The sequence below is a fragment of the Bos indicus x Bos taurus genome, chromosome 15 (assembly GCF_003369695.1).
Source record: "Bos indicus x Bos taurus breed Angus x Brahman F1 hybrid chromosome 15, Bos_hybrid_MaternalHap_v2.0, whole genome shotgun sequence".
Classification (NCBI taxonomy): Eukaryota; Metazoa; Chordata; class Mammalia; order Artiodactyla; family Bovidae; genus Bos; species Bos indicus x Bos taurus.
This window is the reverse complement of record NC_040090.1, coordinates 29,666,092-29,685,410: the sequence shown is the minus strand read 5'-3', so window position 1 is coordinate 29,685,410 and position 19,319 is coordinate 29,666,092. Positions and strand designations below refer to the sequence as shown.

The following is a 19,319-nucleotide window of genomic DNA, read 5'->3' as shown; positions in this document are numbered from 1 at the left end:
ATTTCTGCTAGTCTTCATCTTAGATTTTATGTATCTAGTTTGGGATGTCAGGTCTCTTAAATCAAGTCCTTGAACTCATGCCTCTTCTTTTGCAGTCAAAGTTCCACCATGTTGCTTTGGAAGGACTGCTTTCTCCAAAGTTCTTTGCAACATGCTATTGCTCACATAGTTATCAAGCTTATTCTTCTCTTGTAAGCCTTGAATAGTAGTTCCTCCTGACTCCTTCTAAGCTAGATGTCAGTACTTCCATTTCTGTGTAGAATATAATAGATCACGCTAGCCCAACACTTTTACTGCAGCAATTAGGCAAACCTGAGTGAATTACACAAATCATATTTTTCAGTAATTTGGAGAAACATGGGTACAAGAAGGATTCAATGAGTTGGATTTCCAGGTAGGAGGGGTCCTCCAAAGTGAACCTACAATCACCAGCTCTTTTCTTCTCTGGGAATATGACTCTGAGATGACTCCATCCCTGATGTTGCTTCTAATAAAATCTCTCTCATGCCATTGAATTATAAAAATGCCAAATCTAGACATGGTCAGCCAGGTTTTTTTTTTCTTTGTAGACAGAAGGGGCAAGAGCTTGCCCAAGATTACACAGCAGAGCTAGGACCAGAACCCAGACCTCTGACTGCCAGACTAAGTCTATTTATTCTATGTTATGTCTTCTGGAGAATCTAGAACTTAAATTTTCATGTGGAGAGAGACTGGGCAACAATTGTCTCTTTCCATCTCCTTTTCTAAGATGATACTGTCAACAACAACCCTAAATTCCAAATTGTTCTTAAGTGTGGAGGGCGGCATGATTCCCTGTAAGTGGGTGAAGGCTGGTAAAATGTCTTTGTAAAAGACACCTGAAATAAGCCACTCTGTTGTGAAGTCTTCCTTGAAAGAAAAAAAAAAGTGTTCTAGAGGTTGGCCCCCATTATCCAAGCAGAAAAGCAAAACTCCTGCACCTTGACTTAAAAGAGTGAACCCTCAGCTGACCAGACCCAGTCTCCTAAAGCCAATCACCAGGTTTCTCTCACACCCAAGTTGATGAGAATCACCTTTATTTTCTTGCATGTTGTAAGAGCTCAGAGAAGTCAATTTTGGATTGAATGTCACTGAGTTAAACTGATTTGGGGTTTTAGGGGCAAAAATCCAGAGCCATCAAGTCCAACTCTTTCTCCCTCCTCTGGCTCATTTCTATCAAGTGGGGGAGACAGATAGTGAGTCTGAAGTCTGGAAACTGTTTTCTTAAGGTCAACTGACAATTCATAGTAGAGATGGGTCTTAAACCCAGTGTCTAAGCTCCCATCCAGTATTCATTAAGGATTTTTCATGAGATGATCCCTTAGCCTCCATTTAAAGCTTATCTTCTTATAGCCTTATTTCTCCTGACTGTCATCAAATGGCAACTCCTTGCTCTTGCTTCATTCTTTTTCCACACTAAGCTTCAGTGTTCCCTCCTCCAAGAGGTCTTTGTTGATCTCAGCTGGCTTGGAGGTCTCTTTCCTGGTTTTCACTGTTCACGTGATTTTTTCGGTCATTGCTATGATCACGCTGGATTGTCTCTTCTCTGTTTATGTGTTTGTGGCTCCATCAGACTGGAAGCCCAGGGTTGTAACTAGGCCTGATTTTCTATTTAATGAAGCACCAGCACCCTTCTGAGGAACTTGGGGTTCCAGAGGCAGGGGCCAGAATGCAGTTTCCCAACTGGCTTTGTTTTGCTACTCACTCATAAAATTAGAACGAAAGGATCATTAGCAATAAATAGTCTTAGTCTAACCCTTTGCTTATATAGCAGGGAACACAAAAGGTGGGGGGCTCAGAAGCAGGCTGTCATTTGCCCATGGTCACACAGTAAGTGAATGACAGAACCAGAATTACACCATCAACAGGGCTGGATTATCACTTTGAGTCCAGGATAGCTAAGCAATGAGCCCAGGCTGCCTCATCTACTTGGGGCCACAAGACAGACCAATAAGTTGATGTTTATTTGCTCATCCTAAAGGCGCTGACACACTTTCCTTCCCTAAACTTCTGCTTGGCAGAGTCGGCCTATGCAACAAACCAACAAAACATGTGTTTAGGGTGCTAGCTAGATAATAACATGGAAAAATGTTAGTGTTCGATATTTTAAAAAAGCATCATTTGATGTAAAAACACAGCAAAAATCGGAAAATTTTTGGACTCCTTTACATTTATTTCGTGGTTTAGGTTAAATAATTTTATTTTGAATACATATTTCAGGGGGTGTTTTCAGGACTTAAGAACACTAAACATTGTTAGAAGACCATTTCTTTGGCCAAGATTTTCTATGAGCCAGTTATAGTGCTGGAGGGGACAGAGAACAGAAGAACCAGTCACTGAATGTCCAACCTCACACCATGCATTTCTCCTCCCATCATGAAATCTTGCCAGGGAGTGGTTATGCCCCTTCAACAAAGGAGAAACTGAGGGTTGAAGAAGAACAGATATTTGTTCAAGGCTGGTGAGGGGTGAGAGCAGAGGATGTTCTGGAGCCAACCTGCTGGCAAAAGACTGAGCCCTGCCTGGCAGCCCAGAGTCCTGGCCCCTTGCTTGCTGTGACTTTGGGCCTCGAGGCCTCAGTCTTCCCATCTGCAAAATGAACACCTTGGGAGAGATAATCTCCTTCAACTCAATATACACTTTTTAGTGTCCCCTCTGGATTTGGCCCTGCAAAGGGTCTGAGCTGAATGCCTCCTGGCCTAAGACTCTAGAAAAGAGAGTAAGGTTCTCCCATTTATTAAGCTCCTGGTGCATGCTTCATTCTTTATAGTCATTGTGTCATTGTACAGCTCTACGACTCCCAAATCCATGCCCTTCTCTCATATTCCCCTACCCCATGCTATTCCCACAGAAAAGGAGAATAGATGTGAATTATAGAGTTTGGGTTTATTACCTGGAATTAGAAAGACCTGGGTTTCCATTCTCTCTCTGCCTCTTTCACTTTCCCTCTCGAACTGCAGTTCTCTCCTCTGTGACTCAGTGTTGACGGACACCTTGTTGAATATTCCCATTTCTTTTACCATCCTCAGCCTTGCTTCCTTGTGAGAATCTCTTACAAGATCATTGGCCTCTTGATTATGACTGCACATCCCTGTCTGTCCTGCCAAGGTGGCTGACCTGGGGTCACATAGTCAGACTGTGTGTGCACATGGGGATCTGGATGCTAGCACAGCACATGTGTATGCCTGGACTTCTGGCCTCCCTGAGCTTGCCTGCCCATCCACCCCAGACTTTTCTCCCTTCTGAACACTCCCTCCCCAGCCCAGCTCACCTTCTGTGCCTGATCCACCTTGGTGTCTTCTGTGGAATCATCACACTTGGCCCTGGGGAAAGGGCCAGGTTGGAGCCGAGCCCGGCCCATTAAAGCCCAAAGCCAGGCCCTATGGGGGTGCTCTCCTTCAAGTTGGCTCTCCTATGGGACCCCACATCCGCCCACTGGGAACACTTCCTAGGGTGGAGTGGGGGACTTGGCCCTTGGCTTTGCAGAAAATGAAAACAGTGTCATTAACCATCGTCATGGGTCCCAGAACTTTATCACTAACAAAGCAGTTTGATTCCTGTTTTCCTAGCTGGTCTCACAATAGCCAGTAGGATTATTCCTACTATATGGCATTTGAGGAAACTGAGATCTGGAGAAGTAGAGTGACTTGACCTAGGTCACATGGGTTGCTGGTGGCAGAGCTGGGATTTGGACCCCAAATCTGGTTCAGCAGTGCATCATCTCGTGGCTGAGACCTGAGTTCTTTCCAATGATGTCACCTTAACCTCACTGAGCCTTCCTTCCCTTATCTTGTAAGAGTGTAAGTGGCTACCGGGAAGATTTCATGCTTAGCCCAGTGTCTATCACATGATAAACATTCAGTTAAGTGAGAGCTATTATTTTTTTTTCTGATTAAACAAATAGACTGCAACATTGACTTTAAACACTTTGCTTGATGAACGGAAGGTGAATATTTTGCTAATAGTCAAGCTTTATTTATTTGGCTGTGTTGGGCCTTACTTGCCTCCTGCAGGACCTTCTCTTGTGGCTTGTAGGCTTAATTGCCCCATGGCATGTGGGATTTTATTTTCCGGGCCAGAGATTGAACTTGAGTGCCCTGCACTGCAAAGTAGATTCTTAACCACTGGACCACTAGGGAAGTCTCCAGAACTATTATTTTAATGAACTTAACTAGGCAACCCTGTCCTATGATTAGAATATAATCAGTGCTGCTATATGTGAGGTGGGGGTCTGTGCCCCCACCCCCAGGCAGTGCCACAGCCTGTTCCTGCCTCAGGCTTTCTGATTCTCTCCTTTGGCTCCACAGCTGTCTTTCCGTTATTCTTTCACTCATGTGTATAAAATGTTAAAAAAAAAAACAAAACAGTTTTTTTAAATTTCACAAGTAACAAATAGATCCCATTGTTAAGTATTTTCATCAATTCAGAGCTTTATTGAATAAAAAATGGAAATTTTCTTCACATCAGCCCTTCTGCACAGTTTCCCTTCCCTCCTCACAAGTCATCACTATGACCGATCTGGTGTGTTCCTTTCAGACCTTTTCTAAACATTTGTGTGTGCATAGCTATGTTTTGCTTTTAACATAAATGGAATCATTTTGTACTTATTGTGTCACTTATATTCTAACTTAATAAGTCTTGGAATCTTTCTATGTCTGATCTACTTCATTCTTTTATCTGATATTTGGTATTTGATGGTATGGATATTATATACTTTATCTAATAATCATCCTGCTAGAGGTTATTTGAGCTATATCCAATTATTGATATTATGAATGTTGTAATTAACATACTTTTTAAAAAATTTACTTTTAATTGGAGGCTAATGGCTTTACTTTTCTTTTTTTTTTTTTGCTAATTGCTTTACAATGGTGTATTGGTTTCTGTCATACGACAATGGTAGTCAGCCATAAGTATACATATGTCCTCTCCCTCTTGAACCTCCCTCCCACCCCCCACCCCATCCCACTCCTCTGGGTTGTCACAGAGCACCAGACTGAGCTGTCTGTGTTATAGAGCAGCTTCCCACTAACCGTTTCACATACGGTAATGCATATGTTTCACCGTCACTCTCTCACTTTGGCCCACCCTCTCCTTCCCCTTGTTCACAAATCCGTTCTCTATGACTGCATCTCTATTCTTTCCCTGAAAATAGGTTCATCAGTACAATTTTTCTAGATTTCATATATATGCATAGGATATTTGTATTTCTCTTTCTGGCTTACTTCACTCTGTATAACAGGGTCTAGGTTCATCCACCTCACTACAACTGGCTCAGATTTGTTCCTTTTTATGGCTGAGTAATATTTCATTGTAAAAACGTACCACATATTCTTTATCCATTCATCTGTTGATGAACATCTAGGTTGCTTCCATGTCTTGACTATTGTAAATAATACTGCAATGAACATTGGGGTACACATGTCTTTTTGAATTATGATTTTTCTCAGGGTATATGGCCAATAGTGGAATTGCTGGTTCATCTGATAGATTGATTCATAATTTTTAAAGTAATCTCCATACTGTTCTCTGTAGTAGCTGTATCACTTTACATTCCTACATGCAGTGAAAGAAATTACCCTTCTCTACACATCCTCTCCAGATTTATTGTTTGTAGATTTTTTTTGTTGATGATCATTCTGACTGGTGTGAGGTGATCGGTTCAGTTCAGTTCAGTTCAGTCACTCAGTAGGTCTGACTCTTTGTGATCCCATGGACTGCAGCACGCCAGGCCTCCCTGTCCATCATCAACTCCCGGAGTCCACACAAACCCATGTCCATCGAGTCAGTGATGCCATCCAACCATCTCATCCTCTGTCATCCCCTTCTCCTCCTGCCTCAATCTTTCCCAGCATCAGGGTCTTTTCAAACGAGTCAGATCTTTGCATCAGGTGGCTGAAGTATTGGAGTTTCAGCTTCAACATCAGTCCTTCCAATGAACACCCAGGACTGATCTCCTTTAGGATGGACTGGTTGGATCTCCTTGCAGTCCAAGGGACTCTCAAGAGTCTTCTCCAACACCACAGTTCAAAAGCATCAATTCTTTGGTGTTCAGCTTTCTTCACAGTCCAACTCTCACATCCATACATGACTACTGGAAAAACCATAGCCTTGACTAGACGAACCTTTGTTGGCAAAGTAATGTCTCTGCTTCTTAATATGTTATCTAGGTTGGTCATAACTTTCCTTCCAAGGAGTAAGTGTCTTTTAATTTCATGGCTGCAGTCACCACCTGCAGTGATTTGGGAGCCCAAAAAATAAAGTCAGCCACTGTTTCCACTGTTTCCCCATCTATTTGCCATGAAGTGATGGAACTGGATGCCATGATCTTAGTTTTACCTTATTGTAATTTTGATCTGTGTTTCTCTATTAATGAGCAATGTTGAGCACTTTCTCATGTGTTTATTGGCTATCTGTATGTCCTCCTTAGAGAAATGTCTGTTTAGGTCTTCACCCATTTTTTGATTGGGTTGCTTGTTTTTCTGGTGTTGAGCTCCATTAGCTGCTTGTATACTTTGGAGATTAATCTTTTGTTGGTGGTTTCATTTGCAGTTCTTTTCTCCCATTCTGTAACATACATTTGAGGCACACATATGCCCAAATATATCTCTGAGATAGACTCTTAGAAATAGGAATTCTGGAGTAAGCAGTAAGTAGGTTTTGTTTTATTTTATTTCTTAAAATTCATTTTTATGGAGTACAGATGTTTGCACTTTGTATTAGTTTCTACTGTATGAATAGATTTTATTTTATAGATTTTAAAATCTGCATGTGTGCATGGACAGGGATGATCCCAGCTTCAAACCCACAGAGTCTAAGAACACTGAGAAGAGACTTCCATAGTTAATATCTACTCACTATAGATTTATAACTGCAGGATGCAAGGTTACTAAGCCTTGGCAGCTGAGTACAAATCTTCATGGAAACCAAAACCTGGTACCGCATCCCCTCCTGATCTAATGAACTTCATGATGGAGCTGGAGATGGTTTTGGAAGTTTCTTTGAATAATAAACGAGAACTATATATGTCGTCTCTTCCTCTCCAGATCTACTCTTTTTGATCGAAGAGAGAAATTTGAGTTGGGGATAAATTTATACATGTGGATCACTGCTTCTGGATGGTAAAGGTAAATGCTGAAAGTGTTTCTGGGGGAAATAATCTAACCATTCTTAGGTAAAAGGCAAAAAATTTTATAGAATAACCAGATTGTTAGGTGGACTCTTTTGTTCGGTTTTCTGTTTCTCAGACACTACCTAACTCCTTAATAAACAGCCAGATGGTAATAAACTCCTAACTCCTTAATAAACAACCAGATGGTAAAGGTATAAACAACCAGATGGTAATAACATCTGGTAAAGGTATAAACATATAAAGGTATAAACATATAAAGGTATAAACATATAAACATATAAAGGTATAAACATATAAAGGTATAAACATATAAAGGTATAAACATATAAAGGTATAAACATATAAGGTATATGTTTATAAGGTATAAGGTATAACATATAAGGTATATGTTTATAAGGTATAAACATATAAAGGTATAAACATATAAAGGTATAAACATATAACCATATACCTTTATATATATAAACATATATATAAACATATAAAGGTATAAACATATAAACATATAAAGGTATAAACATATAAAGGTATAAACATATAAAGGTAATAACATCTGGTAAAGGTATAAACAACCAGATGGTAAAGGTATAAACAACCAGATGGTAAAGGTAATAAACAACCAGATGGTAATAAACTCCTAACTCCTTAATAAACAACCAGATGGTAAAGGTAAATGCTGAAAGTGTTTCTGGGGGAAATAATCTAACCATTCTTAGGTAAAAGGCAAAAAATTTTATAGAATAACCAGATTGTTAGGTGGACTCTTTTGTTCGGTTTTCTGTTTCTCAGACACTACCTAACTCCTTAATAAGCAACCAGAGCCAGCTTTTGGCAGCATGAGGATGACTAAAGGCTTTCTGGGATGTTATGGATGAAATTAATTGAAAGACTTGGAAACTTGGGCCAGAGGAACCTACATGGATCACAACAGTTAAGTCAGAGAAAACAAGCACAAACCAAGATTTAGATTCCTTTTAGGTTTCTAACTTTATTTTGTTTTACTAAAGAAAATGAACCTAAATAGAAGAGCTAAACAGTTGGCTGAGATTTCCATGCAAAAAGCCATTATTCTAAGACTTACTGTTATCACATTATGGAATAAAATATGATTTATCTCTTTACCTCTGAGAATAAAAATGTTCTCAAACTTCTAGGAAATTACTGATTCTTCTATAACTATGGTGACAAATAGTCATCAGAACTTTTTTAAACCTGTTTTCGTCACTCAATGACAGTTCTGCATCAGTACACATATTGCTGAAAGCCAGCCAATCAATCAGTCACCCAGCAACTACTTCACTCCGGTAACCACACTTCCACAGCTAAAGGCAAACCGATCCCTAGATACTCATACTCCTGAAAGTCCACCAACCCCTAAACTCCACATTTTCCACAACTCTATTTAAGATCAGCTTCCTGTGTTGCTCAAAAATAAACCATGCCAGAAACTATAGCTTTCCTGTGCTTAAGCTAGTGATGAACTCAGCTTTTCGTTTCAGATGTTGTATGGTGATCTCTTTTAACATTTCTTATTTATGTCTCTGTAGATGGTATTAATGTCTTTCTTTTCATTTTTATTTTAGTAATTAGCTCTTCTTTCTTTTTTCATGGTCAGTCCAGATAAAGTTCTGTCAAGTTTGTTGATACATTTAAAGAATCAGTGTTGGTTTTGTTTATCTTCTCTGCAGCTTTTCTGTTCTCTTTTCATTTATTTTCAGTCTAATCTTTATCATTATTTCATGCCTACTGCTTGCTTTGAATTTAGTTTGCTTTCCTTTTCTAATATCTTAAAGTTAAAAATTAGGTTATTAATTTTGAGATTCCCCTTTTTTAATATAAATATTAAAATAAGTATTTACAGCTATAAATTTCCCTCTAAGCATTGTTCTGGGCTTCCCTGGTAGCTCAGCTGGTAAAGAATCCACCTGCAATGCAGGAGAACCCAGTTCTATTCCTGAGTTGGGACAATTCCCTGCAGAAGGGATAGGCTACCCACTCCAGTATTCTTGAGATTTCCTGGTGGCTCAGACAGTAAATAATCTGCCTGCAACATGGGAGACCTGGGTTTGACCCCTGGATTGGTAAGATTCCCCTGGGGGAGGGCGTGGCAACCCACTCCAGTATTCTTGCCTGGAGAATCCCCATGGACAGAGCAGCCAGGCGGGCTACAGTCCATGGGGTTGCAAAGAGCCTGGCACTACTGAGCGACTAAGCACAGCACAGCACAAGCACTGTTTTAGCTGCATCTCATAAGTTTTGATATATTATGTTTTCATTTTCATTCATTTCAAAATATTTTCTGATTCCCATTGTGATATCTTTTTTTGACCCATTGGTTATTTAGGAGTGTGCTGTTTAATTTCTAAATATTGTGGAACTAGTATTCAGTAACGGGCTTCTCTGGTGTCTCAGACAGTAAAGCATCTCCCTGCAACGTGGGAGACCTGGGTTCGATTCCCCAGTTGGGAAGATCCCCTGGAGGAGGGTATGGCAACCCACTCCAGTATTCTTGCTTGGAGAATCCCCACGACCAGAGGGGCATGTTGAGCTACAGTCCACAGGGTTGCAAAGAGTCGGACATGACTGAGTGACTAAGCACAGCACAGCACAGCACAGCATTCAGTGACAGCCTTTATTATTTTAAAGAAAGCATAGAAAAAGTGTGCATATTATTTTTTTAATGTATTGCTTAGAACCAAAAAAAGTTAGTGTAGAAATAATGAAGTCAAAGGTGAAACTAGACAAGGTTAGTGTGAACAATTCTGGCAATATACTTGAAAAAACATAAGAAGATAAAAGAAATTAAAGTGAACCATGTTATTAGGAATACAAACAGAAAGAACAAAATAAGAATTTGGTATACTATAACAGCTTCATTTACCATAAAGAATATAAACAATCAATGCATAAAAATAGTATTACAGGGACCTCCCTGTCAGTCCAGTGGTTAAGAATCCTCACTTTCACTTTGTGAGTCTGATCCTTGGTCAGGGAACTAAGACCCCACATACTGTGAAGTGTGGCCAGAAAAGAGTGTTACATAAATATGCTTCCCGGGTAGCTCAGCTGGTAAAGAATCCACCCCGATTTGATTCCTGGGTCGGGAAGATCCCCTGGAGAAGGGATAGGCTACCCACTCCAGTATTCTTGGGCGTTCCTGATGGCTCAGATGGTAAAGAATCTGCCAGCAATTCAGGAGACCTGGATTCGATTTCTGGGTTGGGAAAATCCCCTGGAGAAGGGAACAGCTACCCACTCCAGTTTTCTGGCTTGGAGAATTCCACAGACAAAGGAGCCTGGCAGGCTACAGTCCATGGAATTACAAAGAGTCAGACATGACTGAGCAACTTTAACTTTCAAGAAAGAATTTTCACTTTGCATAAGTGATAAGTAAAGTCAGCTTTAGAATTCAGCATTCTAATTAAGTTTAAACATATTTTAAACTAGTTTTTGAAATCTTAGAATCATTTTTTAAATTATTTTTTAATATTTCTTCTTCCCTCCTCTCCAAGTAATATTGAGTAGCATTGAAATATGAAATATAATACATTGTAGGCTCATGATATACATACTTAATACATGACAGCTTGTGTCATTTAGCTGACAGATTTGATTTTTCTGACAAGAAGCTTAGGTAGCCATTTGTGAGGACAGATTACTTTTTAAAAATCCGATCATCTCTGCCTGTAATACAGCTTGGCTTATGTGATTACTCCAATGCTTAGTTTTTTTTTGAAAGTCTCCACTGGGAAGAATCATTAGGACTATTAGTTGTGCACCCTGTGACTCAGGATGAGCACTACACTTTTAAATTAAAGTGAAATTGATTTTCAGGAAATATTTTCCTGATGTAAGTACACCTTATCTGAGTTTAATGTAAGAAGGTTCTGTAGGCTATAAACCTAACTCAGATAGGACCTTAACACTGGCAGGCAGTCATCCTATATGTCCCTGCTTTGTTCCCTTGTCTTTTCTTCTACATGTCTTTTTCATTCCTTCTCTTCTCAGTCCACAGATACCTATTCCAATTGTCACTACAGCGAGTGAGGAGAGAAGTCCCTCAGAGTTCCATCCCATCTTCACTCACCTACCAGCATCTGTGTTCACACCCTGCCTAGGAAGTTGGTCTGTTCCCATGAACTTTTCATGCTCCTATCTGAAGCCAGTCCTTTCAATAATGTTCCCTTCTGCCTCATATCACCAATTTTTTTACTCTCTCCTGGATTATTTCCATCAGTGTACAAATATGCTGTTTTTACTCCCATCTTAAACTACGGATTAAATTTTTATTTTTTAGGATTCAAAAAGTTTAAAATACAGATAGACTGTGATTTTAGGGGGTAAGGAAAGGACAGTATATGACAAAATATGTTCATTAAGAAGAAAAAAATGTTCAGTATTTATAAGATGTAACAGTGGAAACAGTGGCTGACTTTATTTTTCTGGGCTCAAAAATCACTGCAGATGATGATTGCAGCCATGAAATTAAAAGACACATACTCCTTGGAAGGAAAGTTATGACCAACCTAGATAACATATTAAAAAGCAGAGACATTACTTTGCCAACAAAGGTTTGTCTAGTCAAGGCTATGGTTTTTCCAGTAGTCATATATGGATGTGAGAGTTGGACTATAAAGAAAGCTGAGCACCAAGAATTGATGCTTTTGAACAGTGGTGTTGGAGAAGACTCGAGAATCCCTTGGACTGCAAGAAGATCCAACCAGTCCATCCTAAAGGAGATCAGTCCTGGGTGTTCATTGGAAGGACTGATGTTGAAGCTGAAACTCCAATACTTCAGCCACCTGATGCAAAGAGCTTACTCATTTGAAAAGACCCTGATGCTGGGAAAGATTGAGGGCAGGAGAAGAAAGGGACGACAGAGGATGAGATGGTTGGATGGCATCACCGACTCAATGGACATGGGTTTGTGTGGACTCCAGGAGTTGGTGATTGACAGGGAGGCCTGGTGTGCTGTGGTTCATGGCATTGCAAAGAGTTGGACACAACTGAATGACTGAACTGAACTGAATTAATATTTCCTTAAAAAGTGAAAGCAAATTCAGTAGATAATAGTAAATACAAAATACAAAATAATTCAGTGTTAGATCAAGGTATTTTTCAGTTACATTAGTATGTTACTCTCTAAATATTCAATCTGTAATAACAGTGTTCTTTGAATGAATACTATGCATAAAATTATTTATAACAAAACTTGTAGCAATATACAAATATATTTATACATACTTTTTAAAAAAATATTCTTTTCCCTTCAATATCTCAAGATATTGAATACAGTTCCCTGTGCTATACTGTAGGACCTTGTTTATCTATTCCAAACATAATAGTTTGCATCCACCAACCCCAAACTCCCAGTCTATCCCTCTCCTCCCCTCTGCCTTGGCAACCACAAGTCTGATTAAATTTTTAAAATCAGGGTCCTGAACAATACTATAATATGCTACCATTCCTCTAAGACAGAGTGGAAACATGGCCAAAATTGCCATATTTTAAAATAATATAGTCATGTTATTTATTATGCATATATTTATAAATGTATGGTTTTGCTTATGTTAAAAATGGAAAGGAAAAAAAAACAAAAATGAATAAAAATTGTTTCTTTAAGGGGGATGCAACAGGTGAAGGGAGCAGAAATGGAGGCTAGAATTCACTAAAAAATGACTTTTTTCATAATTTTGACTTAGAATTGTTTTATTTGTGACTTTAGAATCAGGTATGGGGACTTTGGACATGGAACAACAGACTGGTTCCAAATAGGAAAAGGAGTATGTCAAGGCTGTATATTGTCACCCTGTTTATTTAACTTATTTGCAGAGTACATCATGAGAAACTCTGGACTGGAAGAAACACAAGCTGGAATCAAGATTGCCGGGAGAAATATCAATAACCTCAGAGATGCAGATGACACCACCCTTATGGCAGAAAGTGAAGAGGAACTCAAAAGCCTCTTGATGAAAGTGAAAGTGGAGAGTGAAAATGTTGGCTTAAAGCTCAACATTCAGAAAACGAAGATCATGGCATCCGGTCCCATCACTTCATGGGAAATAGATGGGGAGTCAGTGGAAACAGTGTCAGACTTTATTTTGGGGGGGCTCCAAAATCGCTGCAGATGGTGACTGCAGCCATGAAATTAAAAGACGCTTCCTCCTTGGAAGAAAAGTTATGACCAACCTAGATAGCATATTCAAAAGCAGAGACATTACTTTGCCAACAAAGGTCCGTCTAGTCAAGGCTATGGTTTTTCCAGTGGTCATGTATGTATGTGAGAGTTGGACTGTGAAGAAGGCTGAGCACCGAAGAATTGATGCTTTTGAACCGTGGTGTTGGAGACGACTCTTGAGAGTCCCTTGGACTACAAGGAGATCCAACCAGTCCATTCTGAAGGAGATCAGCCCTGGGATTTCTTTGGAAGGAATGATACTAAAGCTGAAACTCCAGTACTTTGGCCACCTCATGAGAAGAGGTGACTCATTGGAAAAGACTCTGATGTTGGGAGGGATTGGGGGCAGGAGGAGAAGGGGACGACAGAGAATGAGATGGCTGGATGGCATCACTGACTTGATGGATGTGAGTCTGAGTGAACTCCGGGAGTTGGTGATGGACAGGGAGGCCTGGCGTGCTGCAATTCATGGGGTCACAAAGAGTCAGACATGACTGAGCAACTGATCTGATCTGATGGGGACTTCCCTGGCAGTCTAGAGACTAGGACTCCTTGCTACCACTGTGAGGGGGCATGGGTTCAATCCCAGGTTGGGGAACAAAGATTCCACATGTCATGTGGTATGGCCAAAAACTGATATAATTTTTTTAATCAGATATGAAGACACTCATTATTATTTACTGGAATTCTCACTCTCTGCTAATGCCCTTGCTTTAAGTTCCACTTAAGTGCTGCACCTTTATCACAGTTTGTTAAGGAAAATGTTCTTCCCTTTAACCCATGCCATGAAAATGTCATTGCCTGCTCCATTCACTATTCTGAGAATGGTTTTCCCTTCCTGCCTGTTTGGGTGGGGGTTGGGGGGAGCCTAACAGTGTAGAGAACTACATCCTGATCCCTTTTTGACTTGTGTTATTCCTGAAAGGGATTGGGTGTTAAAATCCTTTGGGTTTAATTGAGTGTTAACTCCATTTCTTTCTCTTATTTGGCTGTGCTGGGTCTTTGTTGCTTTGTACTCCTGGCTTTCTCTAGGTGTAGAGAGCAGGGGCTGCTCTTGGTTATGGTGCCCAGGCTTCTCCTTGTTGTGGCTTCTCTTGTTGCGGAGCACTGGCTCCAGGCTCATGGGCTTCAGTAGTTGCATGTTTCCTCGGGGGCATGTGGGATCTTCCTGGACCAGGGATGGAAGCCATGTTGCCTGGTCAGCACTAGAGTGAAATCTCTCCTTCTCCAACGGGAGCAGTTTAGGGCTTCTATTCAATCAGTTCACATCTATCATGGTGTTAACTCCATGAGGAATCTCAGATAAACAGAAACAAGTGCATAGGTTAACAGTATGTATGGAAGACATTTTTATTGATATCTTGGATTAGATATTACCCTGGGTTCTTGCTGCCCCTTGTGCATCCCTCTGAAACATCATCTACCTCACTACACTTTTTCCACCCATGTCTGTCTTCCTAACAATTCACCCATGCGAGTGAATTGAGGGCGGTGATGGTCCTGAATTACCTCTGTCTCTTAGCCTTTACAGTATAGACTGTGCGGGTGTGCATGCATGGTAAGTCGCTTCAGTTGTATCCACCTCTTTGTGACCCTATGGACCGTAGCCCGCCAGGTTCCTCTGTCCATGGGATTCTTCAGGCAAGAATACTGGAGTGGGTTGCCATGCCCTGCTTCAAGGGATCTTGTCGGCCCAAGGATTGAACCCACGTCTCTTACGTCTTCTGCGTTGGCAGGCAGATTCTTTACCACTAGCACCACCTGGGAAGCCCACTATATAGATTAATACTTCCAAGATGCTCAGTAAAGACTTCTTAAATGAATGGACAAAGGAAGAAAATGATATTCAGCAGCTTGATGCTTACCATGGATGTGGAAACCACCACCATCCATTGTACCCCTGGGAAGACTTGGACCAAACATTGAGAACTACTATCGGAAACTCTGCCCAATGGAATGATGCCTTGTCAGAGGTTATAATGAGATACAATATTCATACAGAGCAGAACTGTATAAAGCCTAAATATATAGTTTATTGTAAAGAAAATACTCATGTCACCATCACTCAGGAGAGAATGAAACATTGACAACACCTCATAAGCCCCCCGGCAGCCCTCTCTGAGAACAACCCTCTCCCTGCAGAAATAACCATGATTTTGATGTTTGCAATAAATATACCTTCTCTTTTCATCATAGTTAATGACATCTGTGTGCACTGATAAAAAATGTATTTAGCTTTGCCTGTCTTTAAGCTTTATACAACTGAAATCATATCCCATGTGTCCTTTTGAGTTGTGATTCTTTCAGTACTGTGAGATTCTTCTGGGTTGTTGCATGTATACATAATTCCTTCATGTTTTATTGGCATATAGTGTTACATTTTAGGAACATTTCACAAACTGGGGAAATGCTGCTGTTGCTAGATCATAGAATATGTGTGTCTCCAACATCATAAGAGAATGATAAAGTATTTTCCAAAATGACTGTACCAATTAGCATTCCCACTCCCCATGTATGAGAGCTCCATCCATCCACATCCTAGCCAACCCGGGTATCATCAGACTTTGGCATTTTAGCCAGTCTGATTGGTTTCTAGTGGCAACTATTTGCTGTTGTAATTTACACTTCTATTACTAAAGAGCTTGAGCACATTTTCTTATATTTATTGGACATTTGTTTATTCCCTTTAGTGCAGTTTTTTGCTGTAGCTGTATTTTTTTTTTTAATGGCTTGACTACCTGTTTTAAAAACTGATTTGATTTTCTGTATATCCTGGCTATGAATCTTGAGTCTTTTTGTTGGTGATATACATAAGAAATGACTTCTTTTGTTCTGTAGACTGGCTTTCCAGTCTGTTTATGATGCCTTTGGATGAATAGAAATTTTACATTTTAAAGCAGTCAAATTTATGCTTTTTTCCTCTACATTTAGAGTTTTAAATATCTTACTTAAGAAATACTTTTCTTCTCCAAGATCAAGACTATAGTCTCCTACACAGTTGTATAGTTCCGCCTTTCCTATTTAAGTTGAGATTGATTTTTGTGTGTTTGAGGTAAGAGACAAATTTCATCTTTTGACATGTGGATATCTGATAGTTCTAATACTATCATACACTGATCTACAGTGTTATTTATATATCAATTGCCCATATATTCAAGGGTCTGTTTCTGGGCTCTCTGCTGTTTTTCATTGATCTACGTGTCTGTCTATGTCTTAATAACTACTTTGTGTGCATTGCTGTCTTTACTCTTACTTTAGACCTATTATGTTAAAAAAATCTAATTGATACTTTTCAGAAGATGCTTTACATACTGTATCTGACATTCTTATTTCTTTCCACAAAAGGATTGATTTCATTACTTAGCTTTTCATTAATTTTGGAAAGGGAAGCTCCAATACTGCATTTTTGGTCCTGCTATAAGTCATTCTTTCCTTCAAAAAAATTTTTATGGCATTCTCTCTTCTTAACACACAGGTATCCTGGGTGCAGGATTAACCATATCTAAGGATCAAAGGTCCTCAGAAGGCCCTAGGTCTTGAGGACATGATATTTTGGTGATGGCTGCTTTGACATCCTTGTTCCTCAGCGTGTAGATGAGAGGGTTGAGGACAGGTGTGAGAATAGCAAACACCACGTTGCCCACGATGTGGAAGTCGAGGGGCAGGTCAGCCCTGTAGGCCACATAGGCTATGGCAATGGATGAGTAGTAGGTGCCAACCGCCAGGAGGTGGGAGCTGCAGGTGGAGAAGGCTTTGGAGCGTCCTTCTCGAGAGCCGATGCGAAGCACTGAGGCCAGGATGTGGGCATAGGAGAGAAGCACCAGGAGAAGGGGCAGGAAGGACACCACCATGGCGATGCAGAAGCCCATGAGGGTCTGGGGGCTGGCGTCAGAGCAGGAGGCCTGGACCACAGCTAAGTGGTCCCAGAAGCAGTGGTAGATGTAAACAGTGCTGTCAAAAGCCATGTGGGAGGTCTGCACCACTGCTGGGATGGGCAGAAGGAGGGCGGTGAGCCAGGCACTTGCTGCCAGGGCAGCATTGGTCTGTGGGGTCATGAGCACAGGGTAATGCAGCGGGCGGCAGATAGCCACATAGCGGTCATAGGCCATGACGACCAGGATGAAGGCTTCAGAGCAGGAGAAGCTGTGGAAGAGGTACATCTGCAGGAAGCAGGCAGAGAAGCTGAGGTAGTGATCCCCAGGTAAGAGGAGGGATAGCATCTTTGGGACAGTGGTTGTGGTGAAGAGGATGTCCAGGGCTGAGAGGTTGATCAGGAAGAAGTACATGGGCTTATGGAGTCTGGGCTCTATCACCACGGCCACCAAGATCAGGGCATTACCCACCAGGATAAGCAGGTAGAAGGACAAGAAGATGAAGAAGACAGGGAGGAAGAAGACGTCCTGTAGAGAGGGGATGCCCACCAGGTAGAAGATGGGTGAAGAGTCTTTTGATCCATTACAGGCTGTGGCATACATGGTGGGAGAGAGCTATATGCCAGGGAGACAGGCAGTCAGAGCATCTGGAAACTAGATAAAACAGAAGTTTGGAAGGAGAATTCTGTATAGTTCACTCTACGATTGCAATCCAAATCATTTATGACTGAGTTTAGAGGACTGGGGCTATCATTCTTCCATCTTAACCCACAATTTTCTCCTTCCTTCTTCCATAATGTATTTAGTAAGTACCTACAGTGCACAAGGCTGTGAGAAGGTAAATAAGGTGCATAAGGGCCCTGCCTTTACAAGGCTTAAATTCTAGTAGAAGGATGGTAGGTTTAAAAGCAAACCACATAGGCGTTCCCTGGTGGTCTAGTGGTTAAGACTCTGTACTCCCAATGCAGAGAGCCTGAATTTAATCCCTGGTCAGGGGACTAGGTCCCACATACTGCAACGAAGATTCCCTATGTGGCAACTGAGACCCAGAAGAGACAAATTAATAAATAAATATTTTTTAAAAGCCAATCACATGGTTAATTACTAGTTACAGCTATGATAAGTGCCTTGAAAGAGCTTCTGTTCCTTCTCTGCTCCACGTCCCACAGTATCTTTTGAGCATCAGATCTTAGATGATCGCATAAGATTTCCTACGTCATTGCTTCTTCTTTTGCTCTTGTTTCAAGTTCTACTAAGTGACATCACTCTACCACATCACTAGAAAGAGCTGATTTTTCCAATATTTTTTGAAGCATGCTGCTTGCCCAGGCTACTCATTACCCAGGGAAGGGCTCCCCTTTCATTTTCCGGGTTCAGAAACTCTGCCGGTTTCTCTCCCTGCCAAGTTCTCTGGGTGCTCTCTCTCTCATGTTTCGGTGATGGGAAGGACCCATGCCTTCAGAGGGACTGCCCTCTTCCTGATGGAGCCCCAGCTGATGGTGCATCTTCTCCTCCTTCAGGGTCTGTCAGCATCCTTCCTCCTGGCTGCCCCTGCCCAGCCAGTGTTGTATTTAGCTCTTTGATGCCAACTGTGGTGTGGGCTCCTCCAAATATCAGCTGAGAAGACACAAGGAGCTGTCATGAGAGCTAGAAAGGACCCAGAGAACTGAAAACTGTAGTTGCCCAAATAGAAAAACCTCATACCATAGGTTGTTCATTAAATGTGCGCTGAGGTCAACTCAGGGACTGCTGAGGCAATTTTGGCTCATCCCTACTTCAGGATGAGCCTCTAATGAGCGGTCCCGGTAGTTTTATGTTTACAACTCCATCACTGCTGTTTGAACTCTATTGATGTCATCAAGCGACTGTCCTTGAAATTCTTAGGAACAACAGCTACTTTCTTTCTTTTCTAAAACAAATGCAAAACAGACTAGCTACAAACACCCTTCATATCCTATAATCATAGAGTGTCAGACTGGAACAAAAAGTTTTTTTAAATCTTCAATTCCAACTCATTTCCCCTACCCCACACTTCTTGCCCACCTTTAAAAAATTCACTAGTTTGCTCTGTGATGGATTTGGATTGTACAGTCTGGCTTCTAGATTTGGAAGTGGGGAC

General features: G+C 40.9%; 1 protein-coding gene across 1 annotated transcript; it reads right to left on the bottom strand.

The window, feature by feature from the left end:
- Nucleotides 1-15,341: 15,341 nt before the first annotated feature.
- On the bottom strand, nucleotides 15,342-19,319 carry LOC113905496 (olfactory receptor 2AT4-like). The gene has a single exon (XM_027562896.1). It carries the CDS (start codon nucleotides 17,801-17,803, stop codon nucleotides 16,838-16,840), a length of 966 nt encoding a protein of 321 aa, XP_027418697.1. The 5' UTR covers nucleotides 17,804-19,319; the 3' UTR covers nucleotides 15,342-16,837.

Excerpts from the sequence above, each read along its gene's own strand:
- LOC113905496 (XM_027562896.1), bottom strand. The coding sequence starts at position 17,803 with ATGTATGCCACAGCCTGTAATGGATCAAAAGACTCTTCACCCATCTTC.